General features: G+C 32.2%; 1 protein-coding gene across 1 annotated transcript in view; it reads right to left on the bottom strand.

Annotated features, from left to right (window-relative positions):
* Nucleotides 1-25,724, bottom strand: part of LOC106717330 (glucose transporter type 1) — a 52,519-nt gene that overhangs the window by 10,082 nt on the left and 16,713 nt on the right. Inside the window, exons 2-6 of the mRNA XM_045686026.1 lie at nt 8,580-8,637; nt 7,688-7,788; nt 6,317-6,413; nt 1,867-2,032; nt 588-725 (exon numbers count right to left, since the gene is read on the bottom strand). Coding sequence (XP_045541982.1) covers nt 588-725; nt 1,867-2,032; nt 6,317-6,413; nt 7,688-7,775 — 489 coding nt within the window. The 5' untranslated portion in view covers nt 7,776-7,788; nt 8,580-8,637. The remainder of the gene's footprint in view (nt 1-587; nt 726-1,866; nt 2,033-6,316; nt 6,414-7,687; nt 7,789-8,579; nt 8,638-25,724) is intronic.

Consider the following 25,724-nt stretch of genomic DNA (forward strand, 5'->3'; position numbering starts at 1 on the left):
AGGTATTTTTTAATTAAAACGAATAATCTGAGCATGTTATAAATATATTCCTCAAATGGAGATAATAACATTTTCGATTTAAAATACGACGAATATCAATCAAATATTTTAATTAACACTTATAAACGTGAAAATGTAATTTAAATTTTTATGCCTATACCATGCTTTTATTCCTTTTTGGTATATGGAAAATATATTTAAGATTGATCCCATGCAAGTACTTCGGTGGAAATGTTCAAAGGAAAAAGTGTAAGCAGTTCTAATGTTAAAGGGAACCAAATGAGTTGCAGCTGTTTTAGCTGACTTATATTGGATGTAGGAGATAGACGGCGAGAAGTAAAGTTTCACTTATCATAGGACGCTTAGAAGCAGAAAATCTCTTATCCTCTTAGTCTTTTGTAAAATAAGTGTTCGCCCATTCGTAGATAATTCAAAATTTATTTTTTTCAATTTAAAACAGCTTTTTGTTCTTCTTCACATTAATTTTAAGTGTGTCAAATTTTATATTCATCCGTTCGCGCAATTTAAGGCCAAATCATAGTTAGCTATGCTGTAGTTACAACAGATGAGAAAATAAATAAGCTGACCTGTTCGAGAAGTCTCAGCTTCCTCCTTTGGGAATGTTCCTCCAGTCTGTCTACATACTCCCGCAGCTCTTCGATCTCTTCTTTGACTTGCTGCACCGTATCCAACTCCTGCTTGATGGCAACCATGTCGCGTTTAACCTAAAAAACGAAGACTTTTAGGACGGCGTTATTTATGACTATCCAATGCCATATTCGTCATCAAATAGACAAAAGGATAATATAATAATTGTTTGCATGTAAATCTGCAAAAAATATTGCGTTATTATTTCCAGTTTAACCTAACCTTTTTTTAACCTAACCTGAACTAACTAATGAGTGTGGTCCCGGAGGCCTAATTTAAGTCCTCTTTTCCTTCCCACCCTTTTCCTATTAGGTGGATTTGGCGTATGAGGGGACGCAGAGTATGGGGAAATATTTTTACTATGGGTATCAGCATTTGCGGATGTCTATGGGCAACGGTTGCCTCGCTATTTCGGCGAATTCAAGTGGCCATTTGCTCGTTTTCCACTTTTTGAAATATAAAAAAAATACATTTGAACCGCAATGAAAAATGATCGTTAGGTTAGGAAAATTTTATTAAAGGTGAGAGAAAAATCTATGTTAAAATTTTATTTAGAGTAATGAGGACGGCTAGAAAGCCGGTGAGGCAATTATTACGTAGCAACGATGTCTACGAAGCTACGGACGTGCACTTTATTTTATAATATTTTCACTAAGCTTTGAATTATACGTATCTTAATTACTAAAAACACTATCTATATCTAATATAACTTCGTAAGAGCAAGTTATAATTAATGAATGCATTTAAGTAAGCTTAAGATGTGTTTTTATTTGATATAAATAAATTTTAAATTTAAATGCACGCAAAAATTTGCCAAATGTCGTGTCTGATAATTGTTCTATTCATTTATTTTTAACATAAGTATGAAAGATTTATTAAAAAGTAGCATTGAGTAATTGTATATAAGAAGGTAAATTTTATTGCTGAATAGTCAAAGTATAAAATCATCAATAGTTGCTAAGCTGTCTTTCAGCCAGAACTGCATACAGCTGAAATTATGCCAAACTGCTTTGGTAGAAGTTTGCTTTCTGGATTCCCGCACCGGAAAATTAATTTCACTGCGGTTAATGCTTGTAGTTATGCATTTCCTTTACAGATCGACAGCGTATTAAAAGCTTCTTGGAGTCTGCGCTGAGCTTCGAGTGTAATAATTTTATATTATAGGACTGAGTGTAAGTGCTTGTGCGTTTGTATATTTGCAATGTGTCAGCGTCTTACCTCTGAGACTTCGCTTTGGCATGACTCAACGCTCTTAGTGAGTTCCTGCAGCTGCGTGCGGATCTCACAGAGCGCGACCGTCGTCTCCAGCTGACGGTCGCCGCGCTGCAGCTCGTCCAGCTTCGCTGACAGATTCATGCTCATCACGCTCACCTGTCTCTGAAGGCTGCCAACAACACCACACAGCTATTGAACACTGCCAATTAATAATACTATAGACTAGTAATTAAAAAAAAGCAATAGAAAAAACAGCTTGACTGTTCCCCGTAAAATAAAAAAAAAGACATCTCACAGTTTAAAATACAAGGTTAAGTTGATTTAAATACAGTAAAATTACAAAATAACCGAACATACAGTTTCTGAGACTTTTTGTTTTAATATCATAAGGTAGCAAACTGCCTCCTGAATACGCCTAAAAGCGAAGCGATCGCTGCCCACATCCGCAATTGCAGATGCATCGACTACCTTGAATCGACAGAGGAGGGGACGCACATAAAGCGGATACATCCTCTTGCTATGTGTTCCCTCCTCTATCAAATCCACTTTCCCTAACCGTCCGTTCCTTATAAAAAAGGGTGGGAAAGTAACCTAATGGCCTAATTTTAGGCCATATTCCCTTCCCACGCTTTTCTTAAAAGGAAATGTTGGGAAGGGAAAGTGGTTTGGCGGTGGAGGGGATGCATAGGAAGAGGGAATATTCTCTTTCTGCGTGGTCCCTTCTTCATTGCTTAAAGGTAGGTAACGAAGTTGCGGGCATCGCTATTTCGGCGAATTCAGGTGGCCGCATGCTCGTTTGCCACCTTATAATATATATAGAAAAATCCATATCAAAAATATTACTCTGCTGTCAATCGCGCAAAAATAGCTAATGTACTAATATAAAATGGGTTAAGGCTAAGCCCTTCATAAATGTTTTAACGTGAAGGTATTCGTTGCTGGTTTTAGACTACGGAAACTAGCTCTTTGTATTGTCTATTTTTGTCTGATGTAAATTTTTATAAATGCCAAATGTATACATGACGTATACACAAATTGTGTTTCTAATAAAGAAGAGGTATTCAAAATCCTTGAATAAACAGATTGATATGAAATATGTTAAGCTAATAAAACGTTCAATTGTTTATCGTTCGATCCTGAGTTATTGAGATCAAAATCTCCGTTTAAAATTTATTGTTATCTGTGTTATGTTAAAGATAATGACAGGGATGACGATATATTTATACAGAGGTTTTGATCCGAGAAACCCACAATTAGTAGTGAAATATCACCAGCAAATACCACAGTAAATGTAAAATGCAAAATACGTTTTTAAATCCAGACATAGAGTAACTTCTCTTGTTACATGTTTAGTAAATGTTTTATAATCAAAGCTGCTGGATAATTTAAAAGCACTTTCATTGACTTTGTTAGTATAGAACTTTTTACAGAGAGCTTTGTAACAATATTCTTTTGCATTTTATATTATTTTTTGTTAAATGTTTAATGCCACGGTAATTTACAACTTATATAAAAAAAATATACCTTGTATTTCAAACTTATATAATATTTATACATTTACCAGAATATAATTATTTACGTATTCTACACAATATTAGTTTATTAATTTGCAATGACAAATTAATAGTAATCATAATTAATTCCTGTAAACCAAAATGAACATCAAACGTCACTAAAAGACTTTTAATGCGTTGTTAAAACTTACTAAAGCAGCTGAAAAATTGTAGAATTTTTTCTGAAATGCATGGACATCGAATAGAAGAAGCATTCTTAGAAAGGAGTAAGTTAAGCCTAATATTATACTAGTTATTAATTTGCACATTGTACACATTAGATTTTTAGTGTGCTATCTACCACTATATGATGCTATGCTCAATATTTGCACGTGTTTTCTAATCTGACCGTAGGTTTTCATTGCCGAAGGGCGTGTGCAAAACTGTACAGTATACGCATAGCAGTTTCGGCAGTGACCACTCACGATATGATTGTCTAAAATGATAAATACTTAATCATTATGGAATAAAATTTATGTACAAATGATAATTATTTTTCTATACGCTATATTCAATACGCATATTCTATAGATGTTATTCGATTATTTACATTTTGCAATAAACAAATTAGTTTATATTATTATACAAATGTAAATTCAATGAAATAAGGTTCTAGAAAATGAAAGTAAATTATAAATTGATTATTATTACGTAATAATTGAAAATTGATGACGCTAAAGAAAACCTAAACTATAAAATACAATCAGTCACATATTCTGTTACGTGGTACAAAATGGTTACATTTGAGATGCTGCACTCAAAATATATGTATATAAATTAAAAAGAAACAATTTAGTATGCGAACTAGAATTATTCCGCAATTTATAAAGCCACGAGTTTTATCCATAAAGATACAAATAAATTACGATAGAAATTGTGACATTAATGTGTTTACAATTGTACCCCACCAATTCTATAAGGTAGGCCACTTATTCTTAAAAAAATACTTTTAAAATCACCAAATGTTGCTCCAAATTATTCAACGGTTGTATAATCTGTGACAAAAGCCTTACTTTGGAATTGATACGTTCTGAACGTCAATTGTATCGTTAATGAACAATTACGAAATTGATACTTTAATAATTAATACCCCGAATACCTTCTTTGTTATGAAATGTTTATGCCGTTATTTTCAGGTCGAATATCGTTGATGTATCAAAATAAATTTATCATTATTTCAGTAATCAAATCCATCGTAATTACCACCGCAAAATGGTTACAAAAGTGTGTTGGAATTAAAATTTACAATTCATTTTCCATTTCAGTTTCCAAATATAATGTAATTTATATTATTCGAAAATATTAACGTACGAAATTCAGTATCATGAAATAAATGATGTTACCATTTTTTTTCGTTTTTTCGAAAAAATATTGAAATATTTTTTTCTGCGTGCGTATAATTCTTTGTGGTAGTGCGAAACATTTTATTATGTGGACATTTATTAAGATGGAATGTTTTAAGGGAGATATAGTGGGTGGAATCATGTCACCAGAATACGAACTGCGCAGTACATTTTATAAATGGATCGTCACTTGTGTTCGTTACTGCCAGACTTCAGCTAGGCTTTGCATCCAGCTGTTATTAATACGATGCGATTTATTTAAATTATATCTAATTTTTCAATGACAATTTAACTATAGCGCTTCGATGGACTATGTAGGATCTTTTGAAAGGAATTTAAGATTACTATTTTAATAGCAATCTGATATGTCTCTCAGAAACCGGCCTATGACATAACCTACTTTTAACATTTCTAATACTAATAGTATTTGGTTGTAGAAAAATATTAAACCTTTTTTAAAATATATTCTGAATCTTCGATGATAAACATCGTTTGTACATTATTATGATATTCCATTTTAACAAGTCCTATTTATGATACTCGTATAATTGATGCCTGTTAAGAACTCCTTGGAAAATTGTAGCATCAAAATAAAATCCATCTAATTGGGAGCACGCAGCAAAGCACTTCACTTAAGCTATTTATTATTTCTCTGAAATACTCATATAAAATGTTCTACGAAACGTTAGAACGTTTCAAGCCTCAACAACGACTCAAACAGGGAATAATTTCAATTGATATTTTATTTTCTCAAAACGAGCGCTTACAATTTGTTGTATAATTTTGTGTCTCTTTATTAAAAGTAACAAGTACGATTTTCCTTTTCATCATATTTTTTTTTTACGTTTTTGTCCTGGATTTACATTTTTCCCATTAGGATTATTTTTGGGATTCATATTTATCTCCTATATGCTAAAACTAATATTAAAGCAGATGAAACAAAAATCACATACTCTAATCTTTTTACACGAAATCTTCAAAAATATGACAAGGAAGACTAAATAATCTGCAGTGTTGATTTTGGAAGTGTTGTGAACTACGCATGTTAGGTTGCATCACCAACAAATGACAAGGTAATCATTTTATTATTCTAATTTCATTATGTCAACAAATTTTACAAATGGGACGCTCACGTTCTACGACAAATCCAGATTTATATAAGGTCACACTCATGCAAGCTGCCCTACCTAACAAGGGGTTTCAGTGGACTTTGGATGTTACAAGTGTTTTGTCGTTATATGAACAGTATAAGATAATACGATGTGCCAGTCTTATCGTCACAGTAATGTTATGGCCATCAATACTAATGTACGTACTCGTACGGTGGTTCTATGGTCCGATGTTATGAAGTAAGGGAAAGTGAGAGATGATATGCGTCGCAGATCGCATCAATAAAATATCTGCAATAATAGATATTTAGGATGCCAAGCCAAGGTGAAAAATAATTATTTTAAAGACACATCAATACACAGAACTTCATGAATCGACAATGCAATGAAGCCAATAGTAAAGGCGGAAAGCTAATGTTGTTCGACATGTCGCTAGGTTCACACGTACCTAAGTAGAAGTTCCCTGAGTGTCGCCTCGTCCTCCTCCGTCGGCGCATATCGTGTCAGCTTGCCGCCGGCCTCCCGGGCCACATGTTCAGGTACCACTGTATCAAAACTCCTTGTTTATTCTCCTATCGCAACCGCTAACGCCCACCGACCAATAAACCTACACAGCGAATTCCAGTCCCAGTTCTACTGCTACATCCTACATCTAATTGGCCACTGGTAAAGGAAACTAAGTGTGAAAGTAAATATACTCCTACTTTAACTTAGTACATAATTAAATATTTAAAAATGTATTAACGATTTTATATTATTAATAATTAATTAATTTAATAATTTTTTTCTCCCAGGCGACGTTTAAATTGTTTATTAATATTGTAAATTTAAAATTTTGTGATGCATTTGAGGTAAATAGAAATTGCTTATTGCAACCATATGATTTTAACAATGTCATGAACCTGTACGCATAACATCGAACCAAAGAGATCACCGTACTGTCAATCAGCGGCAATAGCCACGAAGAACCGGTTCGTTAACAATTTTGGAAAACTTCAACGTCAGTTTAATTTAATCAATCGTAAAATATTTTATTAAGAACCAAGCAATATACCATACCTTATTTAACTAAAAACATAATTGATAATTTACTTGAACTTAGATAAAAGAAGTTACAAATTATAGAGCACGCTTACGCTATAGAACTTACTGCTATTGTTTATAAAATAAAACTTATGATTGTTCCATTCTTAAGGTTATTTGCATGTGGAAATAATGAAAAGAAACAGACTGACTGCTTTTTGTTACTATCAATTTAATGCACATATTTAGAATTAGTAATAATTAAGGACTTCATTAAAATTGACAGTCAATTCGTTTCGTTGCAAATGTTATCACTATGTCCTTATAAAAATAGACGAAACAACGAAAAATTTACCTAACTTTATACTATTTAACTAACTTTACTCATAAAATATTGAGTAGTTTTCGAAGCGTTTAATATTTGTTAGACCACAATCACTGGTTTAAAGTGTCGAATTAATCAAATTATGGTATGATATTTCCACTTAATTTTGGTTATTTGGTAATACGAAAATTGCTGTCTATATTAATGGGCTAGGTGAAGCCTATTATCGGCGAATAACAGCCATTAATTCAATAGCGTCGACTTAATGAAATTACACTCTAGATTTAATTTAATTTGGATTTTACGCAAACACGAGCACCACTATTATCTTTTTTAAAAGAGGAAACTGAGATCCGGTTACTTTGTTAGTTAATCTACATATTAGTAGGTTTTTGTAACAAGTTAAATGCTTGAATGTTAACGGTGCTCAGGTTTTCGTATGATCATTGAATACTAAGAGCAAATGATTACCTGAAATTTGATCGATTGGTGAGAAAAGCGGGGGTTCGTCCCCGCCGGCTTGTTGGTGCTCAAGAAGACGATGACACGACTGTCTCATGAGCGCTCCCACACTGATGAAAATATCGCAATGTAGTGTTCTACAAATCTAAGAATCTTGCAAAGAGCAAAAAAATCGAAATAACGGAATGGCTCTGTTTCCATTTGACTAACTGTAAGCTGGATCTGTTGAAAATAGTCGATATGGTAAAGACAATTGCTCTTAAAGTAGTGACAGGAGAGGTCTATTAACGTTGTGGTTATGGATTTGGAAAACCCCATTGGAGATATGATATTAAGAAACAGATTAAAAACCAATCCTCCAAAAAATGATGACTTATTTTAGAATATCATTCACTTCCTCTAAGGTACAAAATGTCTTCAATACAAAACAGCCTTCGTATCAAAAGAACGCTTTAATAATTCACCGATATAGATTTTCTATTTCCATAGCTCTATGAAATATTTAGCCGTATACTATTTAATACCTTTGTCAATGGACCAGCTATTCACAGTTTGCATTGCAATATTACACTAAGTTTATTTGATTAAACGCAGAAATGACGTTGAATTTGGGAAATTCAGTAACAAACGAGGCTTAAAATGTTGATTAAATGAAATATTTGTCCATTCCAGGAACATTCGTATTGCAGCATTAGGTACATTAATTGAATTATATGGAAGGTATTTCATTAAATTTGAGGAGAATATCATATTAAATATTTTGGTAACAATGCGTCGAAATTAATTATTATTATACAACTATTTTGTATTATGAAATAAAACTGAAAAATCATACATATATGTGGATTGAACTAAATATAACGTATATCTATGAAATAAAAAAAAAAAACAATCCTCTCACCTTTATTCTAGTTATTGTCATTTGAGTACAAACGATGGCAGTTTCGACGACATTTTGTCTGAAACAAAGAAACATCAGAATTTGTATGACAGTTAATCTATATCTTCTATCTTATATATATAAAAGAAAGTTGTGTTAGTTACACTATTTATAACTCAAGAACGGCTGAATCGATTTGACTGAAAATTGGTGGGCAGGTAGCTTAGAACCAGGAATAGGACATAGGATAATTTTTACCCCGTTTTCTTTTCTTTTTTTTTTATTCTGCGCGGACGGAGTCGCGGGAAAAAGCTAGTAAAAGATATCAAGTGTTGAGTTGAACATTGACGAATCTGTCCTTATCAATTGATGCTCTCACCTATAATATACGATTTGGGTATAAAAAATTAAAAATAGCGATATCGCAATTTGCTATGCAATACATTTACTATGAGTTAGTTATTGTAATTATTTTAAGAATTACTAGCTTTCGCCCGCGACTCCACCCTCGCGGAATTAAAAAAACTTAATAAGTAGCCTATATGTTCTTCTAGGCTGTTCTACGTCTGTGCCAAATTTCATCAAGATCCGTTGAGCCGTTCCCGAGATACCTTCAAACAAACATCCATCCATCCATCTAAACATTCGCATGTACAATATTAGTAAAATTAAATCATTTGCAATACGAAACTTTTATAACTCAAAATATGCAAAATACTTTTAGAACAGTTGGACATGTTCTCATGATGTTTAAGCATTAAAGAGACCCACTATACCCCCAACTCTATGTATGTGCATACATCTATATAAATTTATATGTTATTCTTTACGGAAATACATTAGGATGTATGAAATTGGTGTCATTATTTGTATATGCACATTAATTTCAAACGCTCAAACAACGTTAAACAATGTCGATTCGGGGATCAATAAATTAATAATTGCCGTTTTGATGACCGATAGTCACTTTCTATAGCCGTTAGTTACTACAATGGTGAGCACGCTTCATGTCTATCTATTCGATTGTTCTCTGATGGAAGGTGTAAACAAAGGGGACGTTATCATGTAATTGAAGTGTTTGCATGTCAATTGTTTGATTCAAGCGTTTACGTTATCCCAACTATGAGTGATCGGACGCCTCCATTTCCGCAGACCACTTTCAGTTTCATCGTTACAAACAGTAGGGAATCGTGTTTCGGCCAGTTACGTTACCTGTCCGAAAACACTCCACAAATCCGACACTATTTAGCGCGCCCATTTCGCTGGAAATCGAAAGTGATTTTACAAATAGCTTTCTCCATTTAGGTTTCAATTAATATTAGTACAATTCGATGCTTTACGTTCTTATTATTATTACTACTACTACTTTTTTATTATTTCTTTATTGTTACTGTTACTAATTACCCGATTGACAAAATGGTAATGTTTTTCGTGAACTACATATGCAGTTTGTTTTTCAGTATGTGGATTTGTATGTATGTAAATTCCATTGTGAACTCCCAGAGTATAATCGATCTAACAGATTTGGACGAGTGAGTTGTCATTCGATTTGTCGTCTTTCCCGTTGTGTTAGTACATATAGGGCTTACGCATAGTAAATCGGCACAAAACAAATACAGTGGGCTTATGAAAAAAAATGTGAGCCATCATGGGACGCCTGGAAGATGTGAAACAACTAAGGTATATATATATATATATATATATATATATATATATATATATATATATACCTCAGTATAGCGTGCCGTCGCCACGCCAACAATTCGGTTTACAAGTGAGCCTATAGATGTTTCACATCAAAAAGGTAAATTTTTGGTATTCTCTAAGTTAGTTAAGTCTATCTATTAAATATATCTTTAGACGTATAAGTTCTAAGTCTACCTTACCTGAGCCAATTTCATAAAAATAAATATTGTGTAATTATTTTTATGTATATAGTGGTAAGCAAGGGTACAGTTTGTGTTATTTTTATAGAGTACGAGCTATCGTCCGTGACTCCGTCCGCGCGGAATTAAAAACTTCATAAGTTGACTATGTGTTCTACTAGGCTTTGTCCTACATTTGTGCCAAATTTCATCAAGATCCGTTGAGCCGTACCGGAGATACCTTCAAATAAACATCCATCCATCCATCTAAACTTTCGCATTTATAATTTTAATTTTTTAAATGGAAAGCTTTCTGTTTTCTTCTTTTTTAATTTTGAAGTTCTTTCTATTTTCGGTTCATAGTTGTAAAATATATTTTATTTAATATTTGTAAACTAGAAATACACATTTTTATATCATAAAGTACAAAGACGCCAATTAATTAAACCAGTTGAAAATAAAAGAGCTTTAAAAGTTAATAACGATGTTATTCTCATAGAAGTTCGCTTCGCCTTTTAAATTAGTACTTGCAATGCTTTGCGTCCTCGCCCTAAATAAAAATGCAGGCATACAGCACTTAAAAGTTAGTAATGAAAAGTTATGTCGATCCGAGTTTTTGTTCGTTTATCTCTTTTTGTGTGGAGAAGTATAGTACTGGGGAATCGAATTAGTACATTTATAGTTACTCTGAGAGGATAACACCGTTCATATGTTTACGAATGACCGACTAAAAAAATATTATAACTAGGTGTTTATTTTTTTAATTTTCCACATATTCTGTTTCTATAGCCCTAGTGCTATTTAGTAAATGTAGATATAGTGTTTTGTTAATCATCTATCTATCTATATATATAAAAGAAAGTCGTGTTAGTTACACCATTTATAACTCAAGAACGGCTGAATCGATTTAGCTGAAAATTGATGAGGAGGTAGCTTAGAACTAGGAGACGGACATAGGATCTTTTTCATCTTGTGTGAATTTTTTTTATTCCGCGCGGACGGAGTCGCGGGTAAAAGCTAGTATATAATAAAAGTTTAAAGAAACGTTGACCATAGGTATTAACTGACAAGCAAATGGCTCTACGGTTTTATCCCTACTGTTCCTTAGGGAATACAGTAGAAAGGAAAAGACTAACGTCAAACCGATCACAGTGTATTGCTGTTAAATATCCGTTGAATTAATAATTTCATAGCTTTATCATTTTTATTATCATTAGATTATCTTTATTTGTAAAAGAGCTAACAAATTTGGTACATTTTGGTATATTGTTATATTCATTTTGATCTTTTTGTAAGTTTTAATTTTATAAAATGGCCGATTTATCGACATATTACATTTTTTTTGCTTATTTTGAACTAATGCGGATTTTTTTGAAGATATTGTTGTCTCAGAAAAGTTTAACATAAAATTGTATCAATCCCAATTAATTGTTTTGTTTTCAAAATTAATCTTATTTTCAATTTAAAGTTAATATTAAAAATATAAAATATTTTATATTTAGCATAAATATATTTTTGTAACATATAAAAAAATAAGTAATCCCATATTATCATACCACATTTAAGAGAAAAAATTATATCTGACCTTAAAAGCAGCAATTAGATGTTGTAAAAGAATCGCGGCGTGAAGGATCTGAGAGGTGCGTGGCACTAAGTTAATGTTCGCGGCGGAACGTTGCGGCTGCCGGCAGTTATCGCACAGGTACAGAAAGGAGACTGTTGGCTCCGAGGAGTGATTCGTCAGGCTCCGGCCGGGCCGCGCATGCGTTCTACCACCCAACAATATCTCAAACATGTAACCGCTCTCTGCACTTGTTTGCAATATAATAGGAAATGGGATAGCTTTGAGAGAGGGTGGAGAGAAGACCGCTTGGAACCTGAATTCCCATTAATGGTCGGAAATAGAATTCACATTGAGGTGCTTTCAAAGTGCGACCGACCACCTATCGATGCTCTATTGTTCTTGTTAAATCATTTCTTAGAGTATTATTAATTTATACATATTATGTTCTAAATGGTTTTTATACTTATATGGCAAAATTATATTTTTTTATAATTACATAAGTAACAAAGTAATGCTAAGAAAAAAAAAACAGTAAAACATATTGTACAACAAACTAATCGAATACGAGTAATTAATATAGGTGGAATTTATTTTAATTTTATTATAAAGAAATGTTTTTATTTTGTTATCATAAAGATGTATTTGTTCTTAAATGATTTATGATACAATAAAAGTAAAAAAAGTGTAAAGGTTGCTTTTTGCCATAAAAACTGAGATTATAAAAATTATGTACAATGTAATGAATTACTTCTCTACGAAGCTTTAAACTGTTTAAATAAATAAATAAATATAATTATTTATGGCGTGATGCATCAGGTTTGCCGAATAAATTAATTCTATTAACAACAAGGTTGCTATGATACATAATTTAGATGTATTACACTATTATTTGTATGTTAAAATATCAACGTATGTGTTGATATTCATTGATTCACTCACTTCACTCATTCACTCAATAGTCAAGTTGATATTCTTGTCGAGCGGCCGCTGCACAGATTTCAAAGGCTCGTTTATGTTAATTAAAACGTATGTAAAGCTCAGCATACGAAAAACGAGAAGCTTGAAACAAGATATGAAATATGCTTTAATGTAATTCAAAAGTAAGTTTACTATTACATGGAAAATGATATTTGAATGCTTCTATGATATTATAGTCAAAAAAGAACTAAGTAATTTGCTATTTACGTTGATTCTTGTTGAATTTTACAAATAGCCTTTGTGTAAAAACAATCGACATGTATTTTTTTATATTACTCCCGAGGTCGGTGTGATCGTGCTACTAGCTACGATTGAGGTCGTAGTGAGGCTACGGGCCTACGGCATTCTACGAGCTGTAGCCTTCAATATTACTGTATATCGCATCGAGGTCTAATGTTCCGTTTCCCTTTTTAAGCTAACAAATGTACTTCTTTCTGTGACTGTAAATATAAAATTATTAAGTTATGCCGAATTTACTTATTTAATTGTATATACTGGACATACTACAAACATTACAGTTACACATTGTTAAGCACGTTAACATTACATTACGTTACATTGTTAACCTTTAAACCACCGTTAATTGATATAATGGACACCAAAGTGTTTATAAAAGAGTATTTTTTTATCTCTAATAATGTATCGCCAAAACTGTTTCCGGTATAAGTACTTTGTTATTTATGTTTTATTCTCGCATTTCGAAATCTTACGCATAATCATATTTCAATAATAATGATTTCTGGTAATATTTAACATCAGCGTGCGATAAAAGGGTTAACATACATACCATACCTACATTTAAGATAAAATTTGATTGAAATGCTGTAAAGATTTTTATTAACTATAACCCTTTATTTTTTTAACATCACAACATGACATCAAAACTTTTGTTAAATTTACAAATAGATTTAGTTCCTATTCTCCAATACATAAAGAAATAGTTACAAGGGATCCTAAGTAGTACATTAATCCATTAGCAATGAATTCTCTAAAGTACTTTCTTACATAAAAGTAAGAGTTCACTCGTCTTTGAATTCAACTGGAATTCAAAGACGAGTGAATAATGCAATCTGAAAGAGGTCTATCGTGAATAGTCGTCTTTTAAAGTACAAAGATCGAAAGGTGGGTAATGTAATCCACTATTGTTAACTATTTTTCATTTTAAGACTATTTTGGAACGAAGTTTATTTGCCAACTAATAATTCTGAACCCACCCAAAGGCATTTACTTTGATTACAGTGAAAAATAAAATAATTTTTATTTTGTGTTATTTAAACTGATGTACAAAAACGGTGAAATTTATAATTTATATTAAATGCCACGAAGTGTATCCAATTCCATTTCTAAAAATAAAAACATACAAAGTAAACTATTACTGAGCATCGGAACGCGGATATTCTTTTAAAGTTTAGATGGATTAACTAATTAACAGTTTTTAGATTGACTAAAAATACTCCGTTTGGTTTCAGTATTTGCGACAAAAATTGAATTCATTTTAAAGTGATTCCTAATATTTATGCATACATTTTACAGATCAGTCTTTTATACTTCTATATACATTTTTCAGTTTAAGAAGGCAATTGATCTTAAAGAAAATTGTACTATTCGGTTATTAACAAGTTGTTACATTTAATAAGTTGTCTTCTATGAAGCAGAGAAAACGTCACCTCAAAGATATGTATGAAAGTAATTTTTCGAAAAAATGTTGCGATATATTGTAATTGATTTATTAAAGAAAGGCGATATTTTAAGTACTTGTAAACAGTGTGTTTAAATCTATATAAAATGCTCCTACATTTGTATTTAAGAGATTAATAAAACTGACTAATAAACTATACTTTTTAATAAAAAATCCCTTTTTAATTAAATCGACGCTAAGCTGTAAGAAAAATTGCCCTGGGTTCAAAGTATCGTCCATATTGCACTCGGCTACAATCATTTTTACTTTTAAAGCACTTTCCGATTTCGTCGAAAAAGTGGATGCAAATATTGCTGGAATTTTTTTCTTTTTATCAAAAGTGTTCACGTATGAAACGTGCTCAGCAATGCACACAGACGGTTGTTTTTTTACTACGGAAAGAAAAGAATACCATGAATATTTTATACTTAATGATGTTCAATTTATGTAAATTTTTTAGGTCTTTGGAAACCTCTTCAACGTTTTAAAACCTATTTGAAAACCAAAAAAAAAAACTAACTGTGCTACAAAAAATGTAACTACCGAAATAGATTCTGGGCAATAAAATCTTCATATTTATGAAGAAATTTCTCAAATGAGGATTTGGTTGCAGACCAATGTTATCATTTGCAGCAAGTTATTCAGAGAAAACGCTTTTCCTCTAAAGCCTTTCAAACATAATTGAAGTAGTTAACTGAGGCGCTCGTACCGTAATAGCTCTTCTATAGCTGAATTGATCATTGAAGTTAAGCTGTATTGAACGGGCGGCCTTTGGAGTTCAATTTTATAGAATTATTTCTCGATGGAACAAACATAACTATTAACTATGTACTTCACTAATATTTATTTTCTTTCGATATTACCATTTTACTTTTGACTTTAGATTCACGTTTATTCTTTGATTATATGGAGTTGATATGAAAGCCTCCTAATGTTGAGCACATGAACGTAACATCTCATACCTCTTCGAGTAGAAGAATGTGCTTACTGGTCAAAAGCCTCTGAACGAAGAATGGAATAATATTCCACATTTTTAAGTATGCCCAATCAACTGAAAGTTTTAATTACAACCATTGCAACTTCACATATTAATCTATATAATTCATAAAATTCAAGTGACAAAAAAAATGTTGCCTGAGCATAACGTATAATTTCATTTTAAAATTTTGGTTTGTCTTCTTTGTTTCGGATAATCTATGAAACGACTGGGTCGATTTTTACTAGACTTTTTTTACTTTTATGACGGGAAGGTAGGTAGGTAGAAGGAACTACCTTGGAATATTTTAGGTTACTTTTTCTTTTTAAATTCTACGCTGACAAGACGCGGGTCACTGCGGGTTAGATGTAAAATTAATTAAGAGTAAAATTAGTACTATTTTTAACTACTTTCTTCTTTTGCTCCTTACATTAAGATATGGCTTAAAAGAAAGCCATTTAGGAGTTAACGCCGACTCAACGGCGGGAGGTAGGAGTCAACACCATATCCATCCTGCAGCGTCTCGGCTCGCGATTGCCGCGGCTTTCACTCGTCGACGCATCGACGTCACCCATGGAGCGGGATAAAGAGATAACTTTTTAAGCATTATGTTCTATTGTTCTCGAGGAGGACGCGCGGTCCGCGAGTGAACGTCCACCCGTACAAACCTGAATGACTTATCACAACTTTATATCTTTATTCCGCTCAAACCGTCTTCAGAACTCTAGTTGAACATTTACATAATTTTTTTCTGTATACTATTTGTAGAAATAGTAAAATTGAGCGCTGAGCAATATTGCAAAAAAATACTTACACGCTACAAAGAGCCCTTTCAGAGCTTCAGTAAGTTCATAGCGTATGTGTGGCGGCGCATTTATTTGTGATTTGAATAGACGCTGCGCTGTCTCTTTGAAATGTAAACTCCTATTTTTTATTGTTATTTGTTACTTTATTGTACTCAAAAATAATCAAAGAAAATGGTCTTTATTATCGACTTATTTTTGAGAATAAAAGTTTGACAATGAATACGATTTCCATCATTCTATCCGCTTTTGATATTATATGATATTTTATTGAGACAAGTACGCTCGTTTTGTGAAGGAAGATCCAGTCGGTTTGGAAAAGCCCGTGATGACAAATCATATCACATGTCAGTGGCGCTTAAATCGTCCGTAAATTCCCAGTTATAAATGTAATGTTGATAGAATTTGAAAATCTGTCGTCTTAACTTGTTCATTTATAACGACTAGTCTACAATATTACTTTACGTATAAAACGTATTACTGTATACGGCAGGATTAGACTCAGACAAATCTTAATAAAGCTAGATATCGTCTGGGTTGACACCCCTTCGCAAGGACAGAGGGAGAAGTCGATCAATAAGAGTATTGTTGTCAACGATTGAACCAGTCGAATACGATGATTGAGCCTGAACTTAAGACGTCTCATATAGTTTAAGGCGATCGAGCGGCAAGAATTTAATATTGCTTTTCATGAATAAGCTCAGCTCTCAGGTGTACAATACGGCTTTGTGTTCCATCTACATATTTTTAATATAGTGTAATGTAAACATCATAAATTTAGATCCACTAAACTAAATGAAACTGTTGTAATGTTTGCTACTGAAAAATAAATATAATTTGAAACTTATTACTTAAAATGATTTAGCAAAGCAAACAGTTTCAGCATCGTAACTCTCTACTCCGTTGGCCTGTTTGTGTTTGTTCTCTCTGTACTTTAAACATTACCGTAACTCCCAATGGATTTTGTTGACGGTTAAATTTGACTGCAACGAGCAGTTTACAGTTTTATGCAAACAGCTTTACGTATACACGAAATTTGTTACCAATTAGACTGAATAAAATTGTATTTTGATCTAAATTCTAAATTATGTTTGAAAACCGTTTGTGTCGACTTTGTCCATACTTCTAATGTGCTACATCAGTTTTTTTACGAAGTGAAGTCATTGTGAGGAATATGAAAATTCATATTCATTACTTGTATGTTTCATGTTCAACATTTTACACAAAACCAACTCTTATTTATTCAAACAAATACGATTTTAAGCAATATAATTAAAGAATTAAGGTATTAAGTAATGAAACAATATTTCATTAATGCAACTTACATTAGTAAACTCGTAAAGAACTTCTTTGCTGAAATCTTTCAAAGTAGTATTAAAACAGAGAAAAAAACATTTTGCCAGGAAGTAGTTTTTAACAAAGAAAGCTTGTACCTAATTAAAAGTATTGATATATTATGTTATACAAGAACAGTTTTTAGGAAGAAATAAATTATGGAAAGTTTAATTTATTTAAAGCAAATTTATTATGAAATATAACATTGTAAATAAAAAAGACGTATTTTGTAAAGAGATATTACGAAGTTTAGCAAAATATTTTAAAACTAAATGCCAAGGTGACCTTTAGCTATTTATAAGTATCATCAACCTTTTGTAAGTATTCTCATGAAATACTTTATAAATCTATGATGGAACTTAAGCTTCTCCTTTGAACTGAAACACAACGCTCTCAGCAGCAAGATAATCCGCTTTAAAATAAGTGGAAAATAGCCTAGACATTTCTTTGAAGTTCCTCTCAAAAGATGTTTTGCAGCGAATAAACACTTACTTACCGTCTGAGAATACACAAATAAAATTATCTTAGAAAAATTAAATTATCCTTTCAAAGACTTTCTTTTAAAGCGGAGACTCAGATTAAAAGAAAAAACATTTACCATCGCCTAGACCAGGAATGACGAACTAGTGACATACGACACAATATTTTGGGTGCGTCACTGATCACAAAATTTATTATGCCATAAACAAAGTGTAAAGTACAGCGAACGCGAGTGTGCGCTACACTACAAATTGTTTTCAATAATCACAAAGATAAAATTATTTGATGGAAAGTCTAAGACCTCATTATAATTTTTTTTTTAGAAAAATGGCAACTTGATACTTAAAGCTTCGCCATCCTTGGCATATGTCGTATATAAAGCTTATTTAAATGATTATTACTCATACTTAACAAAAAACACTTGGTTAGTCTATTAAATACTAACTTTTACCCGCGACTCCGTCCGCGCGGAATAAAAAATAGAAAACGGGGTAAAAATTCTATGTCCGTTTCCTGGTTCTAAGCTACCTGCCTACCAATTTTCAGTCAAATCGATTCAGCCGTTCTTGAGTTATAAATAGTGTAACTAACACGACTTTCTTTTATATATATAGATAAGAAATTTGAAGTATGATTTAAGTAAAGATTTGGCTATGGAATATTTTTATTTTGAATCAGAAGTAACCTAATGGTTAAGAATACTGATTTCCGATCACGCGGTCCAAAGTTTGAATCCTGCCAAAAGACCATTGTCGTTATCGTTATATAAGCACAAGCCTAGTACTTAGTTGGATTGATTATAAGAAATGTTAATAAACTAGCTGTCGCCCGCTATTCTGTCCGCGCGGAATTAAAAAAAAACACGTAATAATAGCCTATGTGTTCTTCCATACTATGCTCTACATCTATGCCAAGATTTCATGCCAAGATTTCCTTTGAGCCGTTCCGGAGATACCTTCAAACAAACATCCATCCAAACATTCGCATTAAAATATTAGTTAGTTACAAAAACTGCTATTATCAAAAAATCCATGGTACGTGTATACTACATGCACGTCTTATTAGCTTACTATACCTACATTGCTTAAGATTAAATTATGTTCTTGGTAATTAAAAGAACTAAAAATTTATGAGGTTGTTTCATTTCATTGCGAAATTCCTATGGCCATCTTCCAGCTAAATCGCCAGATCAGCAACATGTGTTAATATTGCATTGTAACGCGATTAACACATATATGAAAAATTTCAGCTTAATCAGTGACCGGGCTGTGGTTTTCATTTAAGTTGCAAGATTTGATGACAAATGACGGGTAGTGAAACTGAATAAAAGAGCCAAATAATATTGAATCATTACATTTATACTATCAAATATTAAGCTTATATAAAAAATAAAGGCACTCACTTTGGAAACAAATATAATATAATCAACTCAATAAAGAAAATCAGCAAATATGGTTTATTTACAAGAAAATGTTTACAAAAAAAAATTACTACCAATGCCTATTTTTTATTAATCTTTTCATTTATATCCGTAGCAACGAAGACTTGACCTATTTAAATATAATTAAAACCTTAACAATGAGGTGGGATCTTTGATGAAGATCTTAGGAGATTTAATATGGTTACAACATAACTCTGTCTAGAGTATCTATTTGAAGCTCGGATTACCTTTGTTTGAGATTGGAAACTATGAAGGCTTTGATGTTATTTCTCATTAACGAGAAATAGAATTCACGTAACTATTGAAAGCGCTACAAATTGTTGTGTGAAATTTGTAACGTCAAGATATTGGAAATACTAAATCAATAAAATAATATATATATAAGTATTTAAAATATTAAATTTCTATTGAGAATCTCTCTGATAATAACAGTATTTCGAAATAAATATTAAGTTGATCATCTCGAAGAATGTGCTAGATTCATATCCTGGCTTTGTGCTCGGACTGCCATGTGCTTTTTCGTATTAAATTGACTGCCGAATTTACCTGCAATCAATTCGTCGTTAAATCGTTAAAAATTTGTTTTAACTAAACCATTGGTTAACAGGAATAGTATATTGATACGAGTAAAATGTTGTTAATTTATGATTTGGAAACACCTGTATAAAAAGCATTAAAAATATTAATATTAGCCTTTATTAATTTTAAATATTAGACTTTCCGATTTTCCGATAAGTATGCCCGCTTCATACTTAAAGAAAGTTTAAAAAGTAAACTAATTGTTAAATTAAGCAAGCTGACGAAAAAGTTTTCTAACTTTCAAATCTTTTATAATCCTGACTCATTCACAATTAATAATAAATATCATTAATGCAGATAAAGGTGTGAACTATGTACTACAATTCTCTACGTAAGCTAGACACTTCAAAAAACACGCGATAAAAGGTCAGTAGTGTGTACGGATATCCGAGTCGTGAGATTTAACAGGAAACATTTACGTGGAAAGCGAACACGCATCAATAAAAAGTACTCGTTCAGTAAATTGACATAAAGTGAGCTTTCAATTTATACGAGTACGTCATACTGGAAATTCCTAACACCTAGTCGATGAGACGGTTCAGTTCTGTAAATGTTATCTGCCTCGTACAAAATTTAAAAAACAAATGACGATAGTGAAAATAAAAAAAGATAATAACTTTTTACCTGAGAGCAATTGGAGGCATAGAGCTTTTCTAGGAAATGTATATCCGCTCTTGAGTCTCTTACATTGTAAGTTACTTACTCTTTGTCACATTTTCAACTTTATAGAAAACTATATTAGAATTTAACCGCCGTATATTTGAAACAGCCGAATGGTGTTAAATACAAAGCATACTGCGATTTAACTCTTACTTGTAAATTAACTACATTCATTAGTTTTTATAATTATAGTTCGATCACAATCATATTTCTCACGTTCTAAAAATTGCATTGTCTTTCTTTTTTTTACGTTGTTATTAAGATACGCTTTAATCTATTTAAGTCGATTGATCCTAGTTAAAAATAATGACACAACGTTGGCAACAATTCCAGATGTGGTCATCTATAAAATCAATGAATGGTTTATACCTATTTTTAACTCTATGACTCTATTTTAGGTAGGCATTGAAAATGAGGGCGCGATTAATTCCGTTGAGGCGAGTCAAAATAAACAACATCGTAGTTCCACATAGTAGTGGATAAACGAACTTCGATACGAACGTTGAATCGACCGAGAACGTAGGTCATCAGACAAAAAGTACACGCTTCACTGAATATTTCTATTTTTGTGAAAAGATGTTTTGTAACAGTCTTGCTATTAGCTTGACCTGTTAAAGTTTGAAACTCAGCACAGCACTGTCTGCTTAAAAGTTGTCCGAAATTTATATAACAGCGGTCTCAATATCAATTTATCAACACTACAAGAACGTTAATTTCGGATATTAATTTAAACCAGCCAAATGAATCCAACATTAAATAGATTTTTTTTTTTGAAAATGTACTCGATCGAAATATATTTCGATTGTAATGAAATAATTTAAATTAAAAATTTCTAAAGCATTCAAAAATATTATGAACCGTATCAATAAAATATGAATTCGTATTTGCATGAACGGTGTTCCGCCAAGCGGAGAAATTGAATCGATCCAAGGCAGCCGGCCGCGCCCCTGTTGCCGTTACACCTAGCTGCCGCACCACGGACTATATCTCGCGGGCTTTTCTCACGATAACTACTAGCATTCAGCATCATTGAAAGGAAATTTATTGAATACAACGCCAGATTTGTTCAATTTGTTTTGCTGTCGACTGAAACGACTACGCAATTCCGTTGATTGGACATTTTATCAAATATAAATCCTAGATCTGACTTACAAACACAATTTATACATCTTGTGAAGATAATTTTGAGTAATGACAGTTGTACAATAACTATGTTTCAATAAAGATTACAAATGGAAACTTAAAAAATTTAAATCTTTTCGATAGTATCTTTTTATCATTCTTAGGCCTTGAAACCATTGTAACGAATTCTTTGAGAGCTGCATCATGATTTTAGAAATCATCTCGATTCCTTGATTCTATATCAAAGACACGGATCTTTATTGCAACAGATTATGTTAACTTTATGAACTAACCTTTTCGATAAATCTTTTTTTCTTATACAATAAAAGAAACGAGCATAAAAAAATCGCTTGTTCACAACAATAGGAATAACTAGTTTATTTTGGTCAAATTAATTATCAAAATTATTGTGTACAATTTGATCTGTAAACATTTAGATCAGGTGTCAATTTAAATATTTATACTGAATATTCTTTTCAAAAATTAGTAGTTATTATTAAATCAAGATATGAAAAATACATTTTGATTATACAAATCATAATTATTGGAGCAGTTTTAATAATTAACATACTTGTGCTAATCGATTATGAGGTATTAACCGTATGCATTACACATTTGCCGTTTCAATGACTTGATCAATTGAGTTATGACGTATTATTAACTCAGTCAACTGCATTCAGTTAGAAGATAAACTTAATTACAGCTTCGATGCGACGAATCTAGGGATTTGAGCTATCGATCAAATCGTACTGAGCCATTTAATAATTTCAATATATTAATTTATCACAATTATCGAAAATTAAGTAAACTATTACATGTTTTATTATACGAGTCTAAAAGACATCTGCACTGAAGGTACCTTCAGTACATACTCGTACATACATTCATGTATTCACTCAATCGTACGGAACGTAATAACTATAAACAATTTGATGTTAAACATAAGATAATGCGATAACCACAGGTGGGCACAGTTAATCGAAAAGTTAACTTCGTTAATCGTTAATTCGTTAATTAAAAAATTAACTTCGTTAATCGTTAAAGCGTTAAATTCTCGAAAATTTAACGCAAGTTAAAGTTAATCGTTAACAGTTAACCATACCAAAGTTTTACATACTAATTTCACACTTATTGTGGCGACACTTGTTTTAAATAGTAATTTGACTATACATTCTATTTCTATAACACATTAGTATTAGAGACAAGTATGAATGCATTATAGTATATTTCATTACGAGTGCGGAAAGCCTGTCATTGCAAAGAGATCCGACAAATGTCTACCCGAGCCGAGGCACAGCCGAAGGTGAGGGTTGACAGTTGGAACAAGTTGTACTGACAGTTCCGCACGTGTACTAAACAACTATTTTTAATACAGTTGCGAAAAAATGAAGCAATTTAATAGAATAATAAAAACACAATAAACTCAATTAACTAAAATGTTTGAAAAATGGCGCCAACTGTAAAAATATAAACAGAGATTTTTTTTGTTTTCTTCACCCATTCTGGGTAGGCAAGGGGAACTATGCCCAAACGGCCAAGTCTTCAATAGATTATTTTTATTGATATAAAATGAAAATGAAATTTAATGAGATGAAATAAAATGAAACCTAACCTAGTTCATTGAATTAGGAGCTTCTTTTTAGATATATTTGCATGAATCATAAAAACTTCAATGATTTTTTTTTGTAAAAACTTCGTGGTTGGTTTTTCTTTTTAATAGACTTCTTTTTAATTATTTTGACAGTTGGGAAAGAGAACGCACGAGTTTGGAAAAGCTAAAGAAAAGGCAGGAGTAAAAAAGTGTTTTAAAACAGTTGCTCAAAAAGTGGCGTATTGCAGGGACGAAGAGCGTTCAGAATGTGGGCTATTACATACTCTTGCTTTTATATACTCGTAATGAAATATACTATTTCGAACCTTCTTTTAATTTTGTCCTGTTGGTCACGTCTTTTCCGGATGCTCTGATGCATCACACTTGCACGCGAACTTCACATATATCAATTATCTACTCGTTCGATCACCATTCGAGTCGCCGACAGTTACCCAACATAGTTGAATTTACGAGTGTGGCGTGGCGCGTAATTTTAACAAAATGACAGCACGTCTCCAAGTTTCTAATTTAACGATTAACGGACTTTTATTAACGGAAGTTGAGTTTAACGGAAGTTAACAAAAGCGTTAACACTTTTTGAACTTAACTTAAAAGTTAATCCGTTAAGCAAAATGTTAACTTCGTTAATTAACGATTAACGGATTAACGAGTTAATGCCCAGCTCTGGAGATAACCTATATATAGATAAAAGAAGTGAATATAAAAAATCAACCGTTGGTTCTGAGAACAATGAATTATTAAATTTTCAAATTATTTAATCTATCCACTACGCAACTACCTCGCGCCACTACTAAATCTAAGTCCTTGTTTAGATGAATGATTGTGAATGAATGAAAATGTTTAGACGGATGGGTGGATGTTTATTTGAAGGTATCTCCGAAACGGCTCAACCGATCTTGATTGAATTTGGCGCAGATGTAGAACATAGTCTTGAAGAACACATAGACTACTTATTAATTATTTTTAATTCCGCGCGGACGGAATAACAGCGGGCACGTGGGCAACAGGTAGTATACATATACATTCCTTACAGCATTAGCAGTCGATTAGTAGTCTCAAAGCAACCATTCACTTTGTGAAAAAGGCATCTAGACGTCTAAACGTTATGTAGACGTGACTATATATAGGTATTTTGTAGCCGGTACGTAAGTATATGGAAAATAGTGAATTTATTACCACACTTAATTTTTATTTCTGAATAATTTACCCGTCCGAGCCTTAATACTTACCACTCGAACATTGACAAAGCAAACCTGGACGTTAAAAAATATAGACATATCTATATATATAAAAGAAAGTCGTGTTAGTTACACCATTTATAACTCAAGAACGGCTGAATCGATTTGACTGAAAATTGGTGGGCAGGTAGCTTAGAACCAGGAAACGGACATAGGATAATTTTTACCCCGTTTTCTATTTTTTATTCCGCGCGGACGGAGTCGCGGGTAAAAGCTAGTTTAATATAATTATAACTTAAGATCAAATACGAACGATGTTTTAAAGCGCAACCTATTATGTTTTCGGACATTCAGATGAACGGCGTGGGAAGTGAAATCAATATAGCAGTAGTGTACAAAGGGAGTGGATTCCGGTTACGCTTCGTTAGGCGCTCGAAGGCCCATAGAATCGACTATACAAATGTATTTGTTACCTGGTACACAATACCCTACTGTTAATACATGTAACTAATTCATACGAGTATTTACTACTATCAATATCACCGCCTGCCACTGGTCAATAGAATGTTACAGCAAAAAATAGTTATTATATTTCATATATTACTCAATAGCTACAAATTGCAAATATATAAATACTAGCTGTCGCCCGCGACTCTGTCCGCGCGGAATTAAAAAAAAACGTAATAAGTAGCCTATGTGTTCTTTCCATCTATGTTCGACATCTGTGCCAAATTTCATCATGATCCGTTGAGCCGTTCCTGAGATATTTTCAAACAAACATCCATCTATCCATCCATTTAAACATTCGCATTTATAATATTAGTAAGCTACATTTGATAAAGTTAATTTATAGCGATAAAATTGTTTGTATCTCCGATTTGTAATTTCTATGGAT

The sequence above is a fragment of the Papilio machaon genome, chromosome Z (assembly GCF_912999745.1).
Source record: "Papilio machaon chromosome Z, ilPapMach1.1, whole genome shotgun sequence".
Classification (NCBI taxonomy): Eukaryota; Metazoa; Arthropoda; class Insecta; order Lepidoptera; family Papilionidae; genus Papilio; species Papilio machaon.